The following is a 15,410-nucleotide window of genomic DNA, read 5'->3' on the forward strand; positions in this document are numbered from 1 at the left end:
GGGCTGGTACCTTTTGGGTTTCTTAAAGCAACACATGTCTAGAATCAATACGTCACTTCAGTTTTACACTTCCAGCCAGCCTAAGAAAAGCAGAACCTGAGCACAAGAGCACTATCCTCTCCTGCAATTTCTAGCAACTAGGATTCAGAAATGTACTGCCTTTGACAGTGGAGGAAGAGCATAGCCACCCTGGCTATTAGCCACTGATAGCCTCCTCCTCCTCCTCCTCCTCCTCCTCCTCCATGAATTTGTCTAATCCTCTTTTAAAGGCATCCCAGTTGGAGGCCATCACTGTCTCCCCGGGGAGCGAGTTCCATAGTTTAACTATGCAGTGTAAGAAGAGACACTTTCTTTTTTCTGTCCTGAATCTTCCAACATTCACTTTTCATTGGATGGCTATGTATTCTAGTGTTACAAGAAAAAGAATTCTTTCTCTATCCACTTTCTCAATGCCATGCATAATGTTATACACTTCCTTCATGTTACCTCTTATTCACAATTCCTCTAAACCAAAGGTTTTCAACCTTTTTGAGTCCACGGCTTCCTTGACGGACTACCTTCTTTCTACAGCACCCCTGTGGGGCTCAGGAGCTCAGTAATGTCTCCCCTTGCCTGCAGAGCTGGCAGTCCCTCACCCCTTTTTGAACACCCTCCCTTGTGGAGTGTTCCTTCAGCCGCCTCTCCTTTCCACTCTCCTTGGAAGTCCTCTAGCACAGTGTTTCCCAACCGGTGTTCCGCGGCACACTAGTGTGCCGCGAGACGTTGCCTGGTGTGCCGTGGGAGGGAGGCGGGCGAGTCGGGCGGCGGGAGCAAGGCTTGCGGACGGCAGCCGGCAGCGCGGAGCACGGCGCGCCCTTCGGAGGATGCCCCGTGCTCCGCGCTGGTGTCGGCAAGCCTTGCGCACCCGGGGGATCTCCCCCCGAGAGCGCAAGGCTTGCGGGCGGCAGCTGGCAGCGCGGAGCACGGGGTGCCCTTCGGAGGACTCCCCGTGCTCCGCGCTGGTGTTGGCCAGCCTTGCGCACCCGGGGGATCTCCCCCCGAGAGCGCAAGGCTTGCGGGAGGGAGCTGGCAGCGCGGAGCACGGGGCGCCCTTCGGAGGACGCCCCGTGCTCCGCGCTGGTGTCGGCAAGCCTTGCACACCCGGGGGATCTCCCCCCGAGAGCGCAAGGCTTGCGGGAGGGAGCTGGCAGCGCGGAGCACGGGGCGCCCTTCGGAGGACGCCCCGTGCTCCGCGCTGGTGTCGGCAAGCCTTGCGCACCCGGGGGATCTCCCCCCGAGAGCGCAAGGCTTGCGGGAGGGAGCTGGCAGCGCGGAGCACGGGGCGCCCTTCGGAGGACGCCCCGTGCTCCGCGCTGGTGTCGGCAAGCCTTGTGCACCTGGGGGATCTCCCCCCGAGAGCGCAAGGCTTGCGGGCGGCAGCTGGCAGCGTGGAGCACGGGGCGCCCTTCGGAGGATGCCCCGTGCTCCGCGCTGGTATCGGCAAGCCTTGCGCACCCGGGGGATCTCCCCCCGAGAGCGCAAGGCTTGCGGGCGGCAGCTGGCAGCGCGGAGCACGGGGTGCCCTTCGGAGGACTCCCCGTGCTCCGCGCTGGTGTTGGCCAGCCTTGCGCACCCGGGGGATCTCCCCCCGAGAGCGCAAGGCTTGCGGGAGGGAGCTGGCAGCGCGGAGCACGGGGCACCCTTCGGAGGACGCCCCGTGCTCCGCGCTGGTGTCGGCAAGCCTTGTGCACCTGGGGGATCTCCCCCCGAGAGCGCAAGGCTTGCGGGCGGCAGCTGGCAGCGTGGAGCACGGGGCGCCCTTCGGAGGACGCCCCGTGCTCCGCGCTGGTGTTGGCCAGCCTTGCGCACCCGGGGGATCTCCCCCCGAGAGCGCAAGGCTTGCGGGAGGGAGCTGGCAGCGCGGAGCACGGGGCGCCCTTCGGAGGACGCCCCGTGCTCCGCGCTGGTGTCGGCAAGCCTTGCACACCCGGGGGATCTCCCCCCGAGAGCGCAAGGCTTGCGGGAGGGAGCTGGCAGCGCGGAGCACGGGGCGCCCTTCGGAGGACGCCCCGTGCTCCGCGCTGGTGTCGGCAAGCCTTGTGCACCTGGGGGATCTCCCCCCGAGAGCGCAAGGCTTGCGGGCGGCAGCTGGCAGCGTGGAGCACGGGGCGCCCTTCGGAGGACGCCCCGTGCTCCGCGCTGGTGTCGGCAAGCCTTGCGCACCCGGGGGATCTCCCCCCCCGAGAGCGCAAGGCTTGTGGGCGGCAGCTGGCAGTGCGGAGCACGGGGCGCCCTTCGGAGGACGCCCCGTGCTCCGCGCTGGTGTCGGCAAGCCTTGCGCACCCGGGGGATCTCCCCCCGAGAGCGCAAGGCTTGCGGGCAGCAGCTGGCAGCGCGGAGCACGGGGTGTCCTTCGGAGGACGCCCCGTGCTCCGCGCTGGTGTCGGCAAGCCTTGCGCACCCGGGGGATCTCCCCCCGAGAGCGCAAGGCTTGCGGGTGGCAGCTGGCAGCGCGGAGCACGGGGTGTCCTTCGGAGGACGCCCCGTGCTCCGCGCTGGTGTTGGCAAGCCTTGCGCACCCGGGGGATCTCCCCCCGAGAGCGCAAGGCTTGCGGGTGGAAGCCGGGAGCACGGGGCGCCCTTTGGAGGACGCCCCGTGCTCCACGCTGCTGTTGGCCAGCCTTGCGCACCCGGGGGATCTCCCCCGAGAGCGCAAGGCTTGCGGGCGGCAGCTGGCAGCGCGGAGCATGGGGCGCCCTTCGGAGGACGCCCCGTGCTCCGCACTCGTGTTGGCAAGCCTTGCGCACCCGGGGGGCGCGTGGGGCACCCTGAAACAGAGGGTTCCCCATGCTGCGGACTGTAGCCTGCCGCCCGACGCGCGGGGCGCCCTGAAGCAGAGCGCCCCTTGCGCCAGGCAGACATGGGCCAGCCCCTTAAGCTCGGGGGACAGCGGGGAGGCGCAGCACCACCATCCCACTGTTCCCCGACCTGGTTTGGGGGGGGGGAAATAAAGGGAAAAAAATTTCCTTTATTTCCCCCCCCCAAAAAAGTAGGTGCGTCCTATTTCATAATAAAGTAATTATAAAATACTTTCTTTGTGTTTATTTGATGCCTATTAAAGAGAGTTACTTTATATATAGTCAATATAGGCACACAGTTAATTTTTTAAACATTTTCTAATGGTGGTGTGCCTCAAGATTTTTTTCATGAAACAAGTGTGCCTTTGCCCAAAAAAGGTTGGGAAACACTGCTCTAGCAGCAGCCCCTGGTCACTGAACTGCACCTCCCAGAGGCACCATTGGCCTGCGGAGCTTATAGCCAGGGCTGCTGCAACAAACAGCTGGGCAAGCCTTTGGGAGGCAGAGATGAGAGAGGGCATCAGAGGAGGGAGGGAAGAGAGACAGAGGCCAGGGTTGTCCTGACTCCTGACCATCATTCAAGGCACCCCAGCATGCCACCGCACCCTGCTTGAAAACCACTGCTCTAAACTAACGGTCCTCCCCCATGCTGTAATCTTTCCTGATAGGGAAATTGCCCCATCAACTTTTCCTTTCTACAATATCAGCATATACCCCTCAGGCAGACTGTCCCTGAGGGGATGCAGCCCCTGCCTCCCAGAGAGAAATAAGGTTTTTCACCCCTGTTTGTAGATGTGATGATGATGATGATTTCGCCCTTCATCCATAGATCTCAGGGCGGTTCACAACATAAAAATACAATATAAAAAGTACACAATAAAATAAAACCAAAACAAACCAATAATTCCTTCTAGCGGATCCCACCATTATCCACCAATAAAGTAGTGGACCTAGCCTGCTCACTGCTCCCACCTCATGGTATGCCAATTAAATGAATGTCTATAATTTACCACAGGCTATCTTGTGCGAGGGAAAACTTAAGTGATTTAGAGCCTTAGGCAGGAGCTGAACAAACAAAAAAAAGTTATATTAACAGAAATAAGAAGTTTATGAAACAGAGACTTCCGGGGTTGGGGCCATCGGCAATGGCAGATTCCCTCTAACTCTGAGGGAGTTAGCTCCGCGGAAATTGGGTCTTGCCACTACGGCGAAGCGGGGACCCTTCAAAAACCACAGGCGGGGGAAGCCTGTGTTCGTGGGACTCGGCGGGCACCTTCAGTGCCTCCCCAATCTGCAAAGGAACCCGGCTCCGGGCTCCGGAGCGAAACAGGGTGAGCGGTGCGGTGCTGAGAGTCAATTGCTTCTTTTGTGGAGTGAAGCTGCACAGCTGTTGCCGGAGAGCGCTGACTTTTTTCCTGTGACAATTCGGCTATCAAAACAACTACCCATGGGTAGGTTAAACTTAAAGATCTGAAAATAAGGGAAGAAAAAGCACTAATTTGGCACCAAAGCGGGAAGGCTTAAACAGGAAGTCCGCCTTCCGTTTCTTGTAAACAGATCAAAGCAAAGATCATCTAAGGTAAGACCTGGGAAATCGCTTTAAAAGGACTTAAACCCTAACATCAATACAAGAGATCTCCCTCCCTGAGCTGCAGGAGAAGGGAGGGAAAAGGGAGAAGTATTTTTGCCTGCAAAAAAGAGAGCAAAGGAAACAAAGACCACCGCTTAATGCCTGGGAACGGGCTGTCAATGGACAATAAGATTGCCGTACTGTGAATCGCGCTGTTTATGGATAATGTAACCTTTTGACAGTTAACTCTGCAAGAGAGATACTTTATTCTGACTGGTTTCTCCGGACTTTAAGGAACTGTAAATTAACTGAAATTGAAAGTGTTGCTTATTTTGTTAAATGGGGGACTTGGAAAAGTTATTTTAATGCAACAAGTATTGACTGTTACTGTGTCCCCCTAGAGGAACTTTGAAATTGCTACAACTGGCCAGGGAATTTTCCACTTTAAACTGGCCAGGGGAATTTCCCACAGCAAAACAAACTCCGGCCGTGGGATTGACCTTGAGCTTCAGATAAAGTGTTATGGCAGACTCGCTTCAGGAAAAAACAACAAGATCTGGTAAAATTCGGCAGCAGCGAAGAGCAGCAGCATCTGGCCCTTATGCACCACCAGGGGTAGCATCTGTCCAAGTTGGGTCAAAGGGAATGGCATCTGAAGATGTTTTAGCTTTGGCATTAGGTAAAATCAATGAATCTTTGGAAAAATTAAGTAAACAACTAGCTGAAGCAACAACTAAAATTGACCAAAATACTACAAGCATTAATAATTTTGGACAGAAGATGAACTCTAATACAGAATCTATTGAGAAATTGCTGCAGGAATCTACTTTGACCCGAAAGACAGCTGAAGAAGCAAAGGAAAAAGCACTGGCCGTAGAGGAAAAGATTACCACCGATATGTAGGCAACTTGAGGACCACAGGTCGATGTTGTCCATGATTGAACTGAAGGAAAGACAGACAAATTTAAGGATCAGGGCTGTACCTGAACTGGAGAAAGATAACCTAAGTGACTTTCTTATGCAAGAATTTGCAGACTTTTGGAACCTAGATTCAGATAAGTAAGATTTCAAGATAGTAAGTGCTTTCAGGCTTGGAAAAGGGGGGGAGAAAGAACAGGGTGAGAGACTGTTTGATTACCCTCCAAACAAAAGAGGAGAGAGACAAAATATTGAGTCTGCATTTTCAGAAGACTTTGGAAATACATCAATCAAGAGTGGAGATATTTAAAGACATCCCGAAATACTTTCTGGATCTTAGGTCTAACTACGGAGATCTGGTGACCTTGTTGAGGAGTAACAGAATTGTTTTCAGGTGGGAATTCCCCCAAGGCCTATCTTTTACCTTCAAAGGAAGAAAGTTAAAAATACGATCAGTGGATGATAAAGAAAGATTTTTGAAAGATTACGGAGAAGACCTGCAGAAAGAATCTGAAGAAGAGCCAAGAGAATTAAAACCAGGAATACTAGACATAGCATCACTATCTGTTGGATTGGACAACTCAGAGAAAGTGATACCATCGACAGAACAAGAACAATTACTGGGTGCAGTTGGAGGAAAAGTAAAGTAACAACGCCATGGCTCTGCAACTATTAAGTTGGAATATTAATGGTTTTAACTCCCCAGAGAAAAGGAAAAAAGTCTTTCATTTATTGAAAAAGGAACAATTGGACTTGATTTGTCTACAGGAAACACATGTGATAAGGCTACATAGGAAAGTATTGATCAATAAAAGATTGGGTCAAGAGTTTATTTCATCGGATAAGGTTAAAAAAAGAGGAGTAGTGATTTATGCAAAAGAGAGCCTATCACCGAAATTTATTTTTAAAGATGACCAAGGAAGATTTGTGGCAACTGAAATTCAAACACAAGGAGAGAAATTTTTGATAGTAGGAGTTTATGCCCCAAATGAGGGGAAATCTGAATTTTTTAAAAAGTTGCATGAGACATTGCTGGACTATATGGATTACAACATTATCATGATGGGAGATATGAATGGAGTGGTATCTACAAATATGGACAAGGCACAGAGACAGGTAGTCACTAAGGATGGCAGACTACCAAAAACCTTTTTTGAGATGACTGACAATATGGACTTAATTGACATTTGGAGAACAAAGAATCCCTTGGGTAGAGAGGGAACTTTCTTCTCTGAAGCCAAAATGTCATGGACAAGAATTGACCAAATCTGGATAACTAGAGGACTGGCTCCTAAGATTCAAAAAGTGGAAATTTGCCCTAAAACTTGCTCCGACCATAATGCTGTGAAAATGGAGATGAAACTAACACCAACTGGTTCCTTCAGATGGAGGATGAATGACACCTTGTTTAGAGACGAAGAGGTTACCAAGAAGGCCCAAAAAACCTTGAGAGACTATTTTGAGATAAATATGAACACTACCATTGAAAAAAGACTAATCTGGGACGCAAGCAAAGCGGTTATGAGGGGGTTTCTAATTCAACAGAATGCAATAAAGAAGAGAACTCGAAATGAGAAAAAAGACAAAATTTTGGAGAAAATAAAAGAGGGCGAGAAGAAACTGAGAGCGAAACCAAAGTCACCAGAGATTCTGAGAAATAAAGTTATACCAAGTCCAATATATGAAAATGATGAATGAGGAAAAAGAATGGAAAATTAAACAGATGAGACAAAGGACATTTGAATCGGCTAATAAATGTGGGAAACTGTTAGCTTGGCAAATGAAAAAAAAGACAAAAACTTAACACCATTACTAATTTGGAAGTGGAAGGAAAGAATATACAGAATCCAGTGGAAATTAGAAAATGTTTCCAGAGGTACTTTAAACAGTTATATACACAAGGACCACAGAAAGAGATCAATATAGACCAATTTTTAAAAAGAAATGGATTACAAAAAATCTCTCGAGAAAACAAGTCAATGTTGAATTATAAAATAACAGAACAGGAGGTAGAAGGTGCCATCCAGAATATGCAGTTGGGCAAATCTCCAGGGCCGGATGGTTTAACCTCAAAATACTATAGATCTTTGAAAGATTGGATAATTCAACCACTAAAGGAGGGTTGTAATGAAATTTTGGAGGGGAAAAAAGTGCCAGAGTCGTGGAAGGAAGCCTACATTACACTGATACCGAAAACTGAGTCTGAAAAGACACAACTTAAGAACTACTGCTCCATATCCCTGCTTAACGTGGATTACAAATTTTTTGCAGATATTTTGGCTAAAAGATTAAAAAAAGTATTAGTGGAGGAGATACATAATAATAATAATAATAATAATAATAATAATAATAATAATAATAATTTTTTATTTATACCCCGCCCTCCCCAGCCAAGGCCGGGCTCAGAGTGTCTTACAAGCAATAATAAAAACAAGATGAATGATTACAACTTAAAAACAAAAATAAAATACAACATTAAAATAATGGAACATTAAAATATTAAAATGTAGCCTCATCGCAGGAGGAGAAAGAAAAGAAAGAAGGGGAAAAAAGAGAGGGAGGGAATCAAATTGGTTCCAAGCCAAAGGCCAGGCGGAACAACTCTGTCTTACAGGCCCTGCGGAAAGAAATCAGATCCCGCAGGGCCCTGGTCTCATGAGGCAGAGCGTTCCACCAGGCTGGAGCCAGAGTTGAAAAGGCCCTGGCTCTGGTTGAAGCCAATCTAACTTCCTTAGGGCCTGGGACCACCAGGGTGTTGCTATTTATGGACCTTGAGGCTCTCCGTGGGGCATACCAGGAGAGGCGGTCCCGTAGGTACGAGGGTCCAAGGCTGTGAAGGGCTTTAAAGGTCAAAAGCAGCACCTTAAATCTGACCCTGTACTCCACCGGGAGCCAGTGCAGTTTGAAAAGCACTGGGTGAATATGCTCCCATGGCAGAGACCCCGTGAGGAGCCTCGCTGCAGCATTTTGTACCCGCTGGAGTTTCTGGGACAGCTTCAAGGGCAGCCCCACGTAGAGCGAATTACAGTAGTCAAGCCTGGAGATGACCGTCGCATGGATCACTGTGGCCAGGTCAGGGTGGGAAAGGTAAGGGACCAACTGCTTGATGCGGCGAAGGGGGGGAAATGTCGCCTTGGCTGTTGCTGTAACTTGCGCCTCCATGGAAAGGGAGGCGTCAAGGATTACACCCAAACTCTTAACGGAAGGCAATGGCACTAATTGGGCCCCCGCAAGAGAAGGGAGTTGGTCCCTCATCCCCATGCCATCCCGACCTAGCCATAGGACCTCTGTCTTCGAAGGATTTAGTTTCAATCGGCTCCCACGAAACCATCCAGCCACAGCTTCCAAGCATCTGGTCAGTGTGTTCGGGGCCGAGTCAGTGTGGCCATCCATCAGCAGATAGAGCTGAGTGTCATCAGCATATTGGTGACAGCCCAGCCCAAAGCTCCGGATAATCTGGGCAAGGGGGCGCATAAAGATGTTAAAAAGCATCGGGGAGAGAATTGCGCCCTGTGGCACTCCACACACCAAGGAGTGACGCGACGACATTTCCCTCCCTAGTGCCACCCTCTGTCCCCGACCAGAGATAAAAGAGCACAACCAGTTACGGGCTATGCCCTGTATCCCCACGTCTGCGATGCTGTGGTCCAGAAGATCATGATCGACCATGTCAAAGGCTGCTGACAAATCTAAAAGGATCAGCAGTCCTGACCCACCTCGATCCAGTTGTCTACGGAGATCATCTGTGAGGGCAACCAGAACCAAAACCAGGACGGAAACAGGACTGAAATGGATCTGTAATGGTTGTTAGGGGTTACTTGTGCGTAACCTTACTTCAGTTCAGTTAGTTTGCTTGCCCCAACCATGCCCAGGGTCGGAGCTCGCCCTCCGTGACCTGTTAGTCACTTGCAGAATCCGAGAGTGGGCGTCTCTTGAACCTCTTCCAGCATAAAAGCTGTTTGACCCCGAGTCTCCTCCTATGTTCTCTGCGCGGAACGCGTCTGCGCAAGTAAGGGGAAGGCAGGGGCGTCCCAGCGCTCTCTCCACTATCGTCGGGGGAAGGGTCTTGGAGCCCTGTCACCAATTCCTCCATCTCCCTCTCTTCTCTATGGGTGTTACGCTGAAATCCTTCCCCCCTGCTCGTCCCCTCTCCGGCATCGCTGGGTGGCCCTGCCTCTGTTTCTTGTTCTGATGGCAGTTCCCTGACAGGATCTAATGCCGATGTTTCCTCCAGAAACCTACCAAGCTGTTCAGCAACCGCTCTCTCAATTACCTTACCCAGTTTTTTTTAAAGACCAAGCTGGCTTTCTCCAGGGCAGACACTTGTCTGATAACACGAGAAATATAATTAACATTTTGGAAAAACTGCAAGTGAATATTAATACTAAAGCAGTCTTAATATTTGTAGATGCGGAGAAAGCTTTTGGTAATATCTCTTGGAGTTTTATGAAGAAAAATCTTCAGGGGATGCGGGTTGGTCAAGGTTTTGAAAATGGTATAGGTGCAATTTATTCAGAACAAAAGGCTAAACTAATTGTCAACAATGTGGTGACAGAGGAATTTAAGACAGAGAAAGGGACACGACAAGGCCGCCCAATTTCCCCATTGCTCTTCATTTCGGTCCTGGAGGTTTTGTTAACCGATATGATCAGAAGGGACCATCTGATTAAAGGTATACAGGTCGGAGCCAAACAGTACAAATTGAAAGCTTTTGCAGATAACTTAGTACTGACATTACAGGAGCCAGAATCTAGTACTAAAAGAGTATTGGAACTGATTCAAGAATTTGGTCAAGTGGCAGGATTTAAGTTGAACAAGTTAAAAACTAAGGTTCTTGAGAAAAATTTAACACCGATTGAGAAAGAGAGGTTTCAGAAGGAGATAGGTTTAACACTGGTTAAGAAAGTAAAATACCTGGGGGTTAACATGACCGCTAAGAACTTAAATTTATTTAAAGATAATTATGAGAAATGTTGGTCAGAAGTGAAAAAGGATCTAGAAATATGGTCAAATCTGAAGCTTTCCTTGCTAGGTCGAATTGCTGTTATAAAGATGAATGTATTGCCAAGAATGTTATTTTTGTTTCAATCATTGCAAATTTTGGACAAAATGGACTGTTTCAAGAAGTGGCAGAGAGACATTTCTAGATTTGTCTGGCAGGGCAAGAAGCCCAGAATAAAATTTAAAATACTAACCGATGTAAAGGAAAGAGGTGGATTTGCCCTGCCAGACCTTAAACTCTATTATGAATCAGCAGCATTTTGCTGGCTGAAAGAATGGCTGCTTCTTGAGAACACAAACATTTTGGATTTAGAAGGCTTTAATAATGTTTTTGGGTGGCATGCATATCTGTGGTACGACAAGGTTAAAGCACACAAAGCATTTAAAAACCATATTGTCAGGAAGGCATTGTTCAATGTCTGGATAAGATATAAAGATTTACTTGAAAACAAAACCCCAAGGTGGTTATCACCGATGGAAGCAAAGGCCCAGAAAAAGCTCAATATGGAGGCCAAATGGCCGAAATATTGGGAGATTTTGGAACAAGAAGGAGACAAATTGAAATTGCAGAGTTTTGAGAAACTAAAAGATAAAGTGCGAGACTGGCTTCATTACTATCAAATAAGGGAGGCTTACAATCTGGACAAAAAAATTGGCTCTCAGGTGGAAAAATCAAAATTGGAAACAGAATTGTTAGACCCCAAAACTAAGATACTATCAAGAATGTATAACTTGCTGTTGAAATGGAATACTCAGGATGAAACGGTGAAATCTGCTATGATTAAATGGGCACAAGATGTTGGACATAACATTATGTTTGCTGACTGGGAACAGTTGTGGACCACAGGTATGAAATTCACGGCATGTAATGCCTTAAGAGAGAATATTATGAAAATGATATACAGGTGGTACATGACACCAGTCAAGCTTGCAAAAATCTACCATTTGCGCGATAATAAATGTTGGAAATGTAAAGATAATGAAGGCACATTCTTTCACCTTTGGTGGACGTGCCCAAGGATTAAGGCTTTCTGGGAGATGATATATAATGAAATGAAAAAGGTATTTAAATATACCTTCTTGAAGAAACCAGAGGCCTTTCTCCTGGGCATGGTCGGCCAATTGGTGTTAAAGAAGGATAGAACTTTCTTTATGTACGCTACAACAGCAGCAAGAATACTCATTGCAAAGTATTGGAAGACACAAGACCTACCCACCCTGGAAGAATGGCAGATGAAAGTGATAGACTATATGGAATTGGCGGAAATGACTGGCAGAATCCGAGACCAGGGAGAAGAGTCGGTGGAAGAAGATTGGAAGAAATTTAAAGATTACCTACAGAAACATTGTAAAATTAACGAATGCTAAAATGATGTTGGAATGAAATGAAGCGGTTTTAGCAACAATGTTAAAAAGGAGTATGTAAAAATGGATTGTTAATAGATGAAAATATAAAGTTATAATATGTTAAGATAAAGAATTAAGATAAAAACAAAGAGGGAAAGGATTTGCTGAAATAACCATTCGAACTGGAATACAAAAAAGGGAGGTGTGAGGAGGTCAGGGAAACAAGTAAATGAAATGCAAGACATGGAAAGATGGATTTATTTTTAATTGTTTTTATTTCTTCTGTATTTTGTATTTTTTGTTTTCTTTTTTCTATTTTTTCTATTACTTTTGTAATTTCTTTTGAAATTTTAATAAATATCATTTAAAAAAACAATAAAAACATTATAATAAAAAAAAGAAGTTTGTGAAACAAAGTTGGGTCAGGAGATGCATTCTTTCAGATAGAAGTTAACTTATCACTTAAACTGAATACAATGATGTTACAGGCTTAAACACAGCAGTATAGGCACAGCCTTTCTTAAACTTGTTACTCAGAAATCAGCTGTTATACTTCAATTTCTGTTACTTCTCTCTGGGTCCTTTTGCTTAATAATGGCAGGTTAATACTTTTAACACAGCACAGCTTCCTTCACCACTTAATACTTTGTTTCATGAGCGAGGGGTGCTTTGTGCCAGTTCCCCTCTCCTAGCAATTCCCCTCCAGTTAGTGTAACAGACCCAGGGGATCCCCTCACCCCTTCTTTCTGGTTTGGGGGTCTTCTTTACCTAGAGGTACCTAGAGGTACCCTCTGTTCCTGACTGCAATGAGCCCCAGGGAGTCCCTGTCCCCCCAGCTCCTGCCTCAGACTCAGCCCTCCACTTTAACTCCTGTCTGAATCCTCTCCCAAGACGCTCCACACAGCCTCCCTCTCTAAGCCACGGCGATCTTCCCTCTAACTACAGGTATTCTCCTCAGAGCGGATGTTCTGCTCCAACCAGAGCCAGCTCTCCCTCAGACAAACCCTCTCCTGCTCCCTGTCCCCCATCCCAAATCCAGCTCTAACTGACACTCTCCCTCAGAAATGGCACCTTTTGTTCTCCTGCCCAAAGTGCTGGCTCTGCCCACCTCTGACTGTCTGTCTTGACAGCCAATCAGAGGGAGGCTCATTTCAGGGGGATTGCAGCACCAGATGCTGGTCTGGTTCAGCTGTCTGTCACAACCCTCCTCCCCATTACTCAGACCAGGGAAAGCCAACTGGACACCCTCCAGATATGGCTAGACTACAAACTGAAATCATTCCTGACCATTGGCTGGCCAAGCTGGTTGGGGGTGATGAGAGTTGTGGTCCTACAACATCTACAGCACACCATACTGGCTATCTCTGAATGAGATGCTTCAGTCCTAATTTAAGATTTACATTCTGGTCTGTGAGCTGTGTCAGTATCCCACACCACCCAGTCTCAAAGTGAGAGTGAAAACAGGCCTTTGTAAAATGACTTCTATGATTCTATGACTTGGTTCCTCACCCTACACAATGTGACCACAGCAGACTCAAATCAGAGCTTTGCAAATCAGTTGCCTTTTATACAACTGTTGTAGAACCTGTCCTTGTTCCACCAGTATTTAATTGTTTGGTCTATTTTAAGGCCTTTGTAACCCGGTCACAGGTAATTGCATTAGGCCAAATCCTGACACGAATTGTCAGCGAGCTAAACCTGATGAAGGGGCCCCAAATTTTTCAACGGGCATCTGAGCTCAGTGAGTTTTGTTGTGTTATGTTACTGTGTCTAACTAACATAAACTGGATTTTATGGGTTGGTGTTGAGTGGGTGGGTTGTGTGATCCCAGAAGTTTAGACCAATCTTCCTCCAGACAAGTTACTGTTTTGTTCATCTCTGCCTGGAGGATATCTGGATTATTGGATGAGGTTCCTTGTTCTGATTGCTGAAAAGCACCACCAAGGAGCGGGTTGGGAAATGGACACACTTTTTAATGGCTCTGATAAGAATGATTTATTGAGGAAAGCAGAACTTGTGGTTTAAACATTCTTTGTTTGCCCCCTGGGTTCTGAAAATTTATTGCCACCCACAATGCCTCTGAGGGTTCCTGAACACTTACACATGCCTTACAGACTGAGAACCTTGCAAAAATAAACAAATACACACACTCTTGCAAAATACATTGGAGTTGAACTCCATAACTCCATGTTTTCTTAGCTGAGAATTTGAGATGCTTTGGCATATAATTTTACTTTTTCTATAAAAAAAATGCAGAACATCATAAACAGGAGTCTCAGTTCGGCTTAAAACTGGGGCCAGCTCAACTTGGGAAATACAAAGACAATTTAAAAATGTTTCAGACATCCATAGTGCAGAATACTCTTTAAGAAGCCAGCACATCACTTGAAAATGACTATGGATTGGAAGTGGAGACAATATATGCACCTTTCCCTGCTTATCTGTTTGCTTTGTAAGATGAAAAACCTTAATAAAAACTTTTTTTTTAAAAAAAGCCAGCACATACATAATAGCCCCCAAAAAGATGAACACACTGCAGTCCAATTTACAATAAAGGCTGTAGAAAAAGAGGTATTTTACCAAGGCCTGTCTGAAAATATTGAGGGATGGCTGGGGCAGCTCAGAAGGTTTATGAACCATAAGGGACATGCAAGATGGAAGGAGTGAAGGAGGTTCTTCAAGTTACCTGATTCTAAACCATTAAGGGCTTTAAAAGGTGAAAGTTAAACCATTCACCCCATATTTTACAATTCATGCCGAACAGGAGTCATCCCAAAACTAAATGGTACTTCTTACAAGAGTAACTTGAGTTTTATGCATTTATGGACTATAAGCGTCCTGTACAGATTGTAGCACCAAGGGTCGTCTTCCTTAACCATGGTTATGTGTTGCATCAGTTAAGTGTAACATCAGAATGCTTAAATTGTGGGCAAGGATTGGCTGCAGACTAGGATGTGAAATCACTGTTGCAAAAACAGGTTTGCAAGGCAACTTACAATTGGCTGCAATTGTGCTCCCGGTAGCATGAACTGCATTTGCTGTGCAAACATGGCTGCGGCTGTCTTTTGCTGGATCAGGTTGTTGCGTCCGTTGATTTCGAGTTGTGTTTTTAAGTGCGGCGGAGGATGAAGGTATTTGCAGTTTTCTCGAGTGCAGCGACCCTGGGGGGAAATGTGAAATATTTTGCTGAGCTAGGCCAGTGCTTCCTTTAGCGCCCACAAAAGATCTCAGTAACAACCCCCCCAAAATCCACAACGTATTCAAGATTCTTCCTGCTCAGTTTTGTTTGCACTGACTCAATCCACACCATACATTTAAAGCATCTTTAACCGCCTTGGCTTCCTGCCCCAAAGAATCTCAGGAACTGTAGTTGGCCCTTTGTAGAACTGCAATTCCCAGTACCCTTAACTGACTGCAGCTCCCATGATTCCTGGGGAGGGGGGAAGTCATATGCTTTAAATTTATGTTTGTATAATATAGATGTGACCCAAGTCTTATGCACTGAACATACATCCTTTTTAACTTGCCCACATTTCACTGGATGCCAGGAGTGGATGCCAGGAAACAGAGGAAAGAATTATTTCCTTGAGGGAGTCTGGTGGTGGCTGATGTAGATGCCTTCCCCACCCCCCATTGTTGAGCTACTTTATGCGGCGGGGGGGGGGATGACAACCCACTTTTGTCCCATTAGATGTGGCTGCCATTGTGGGCTCTGCACACTGACCCAGCAGCCATAT

At 47.1% G+C, this 15,410-nt stretch overlaps 2 protein-coding genes across 9 annotated transcripts in view; one reads left to right on the top strand and one right to left on the bottom strand.

Moving 5' to 3' along the window:
* IL13RA1 (interleukin 13 receptor subunit alpha 1) overlaps nucleotides 1-15,410 on the top strand; it is a 439,968-nt gene that overhangs the window by 205,286 nt on the left and 219,272 nt on the right. The gene's annotated exons all lie outside the window — the stretch shown is intronic.
* Nucleotides 1-15,410, bottom strand: part of MBNL3 (muscleblind like splicing regulator 3) — a 123,090-nt gene that overhangs the window by 21,103 nt on the left and 86,577 nt on the right. For all 8 annotated transcript variants that reach the window (XR_014164633.1, XR_014164634.1, XM_081897000.1 and 5 more), the window contains one exon: nucleotides 14,670-14,834. Coding sequence is in view for 6 of the 8 variants with exons in the window: in XM_081897000.1 (XP_081753126.1) it covers nucleotides 14,670-14,834 (165 nt within the window). In the remaining 2 variants the exon portion in view is untranslated. The remainder of the gene's footprint in view (nucleotides 1-14,669; nucleotides 14,835-15,410) is intronic.

Source organism: Podarcis melisellensis (assembly GCF_964234715.1).
Source record: "Podarcis melisellensis genome assembly, chromosome: Z".
Lineage (NCBI taxonomy): Eukaryota > Metazoa > Chordata > Lepidosauria > Squamata > Lacertidae > Podarcis > Podarcis melisellensis.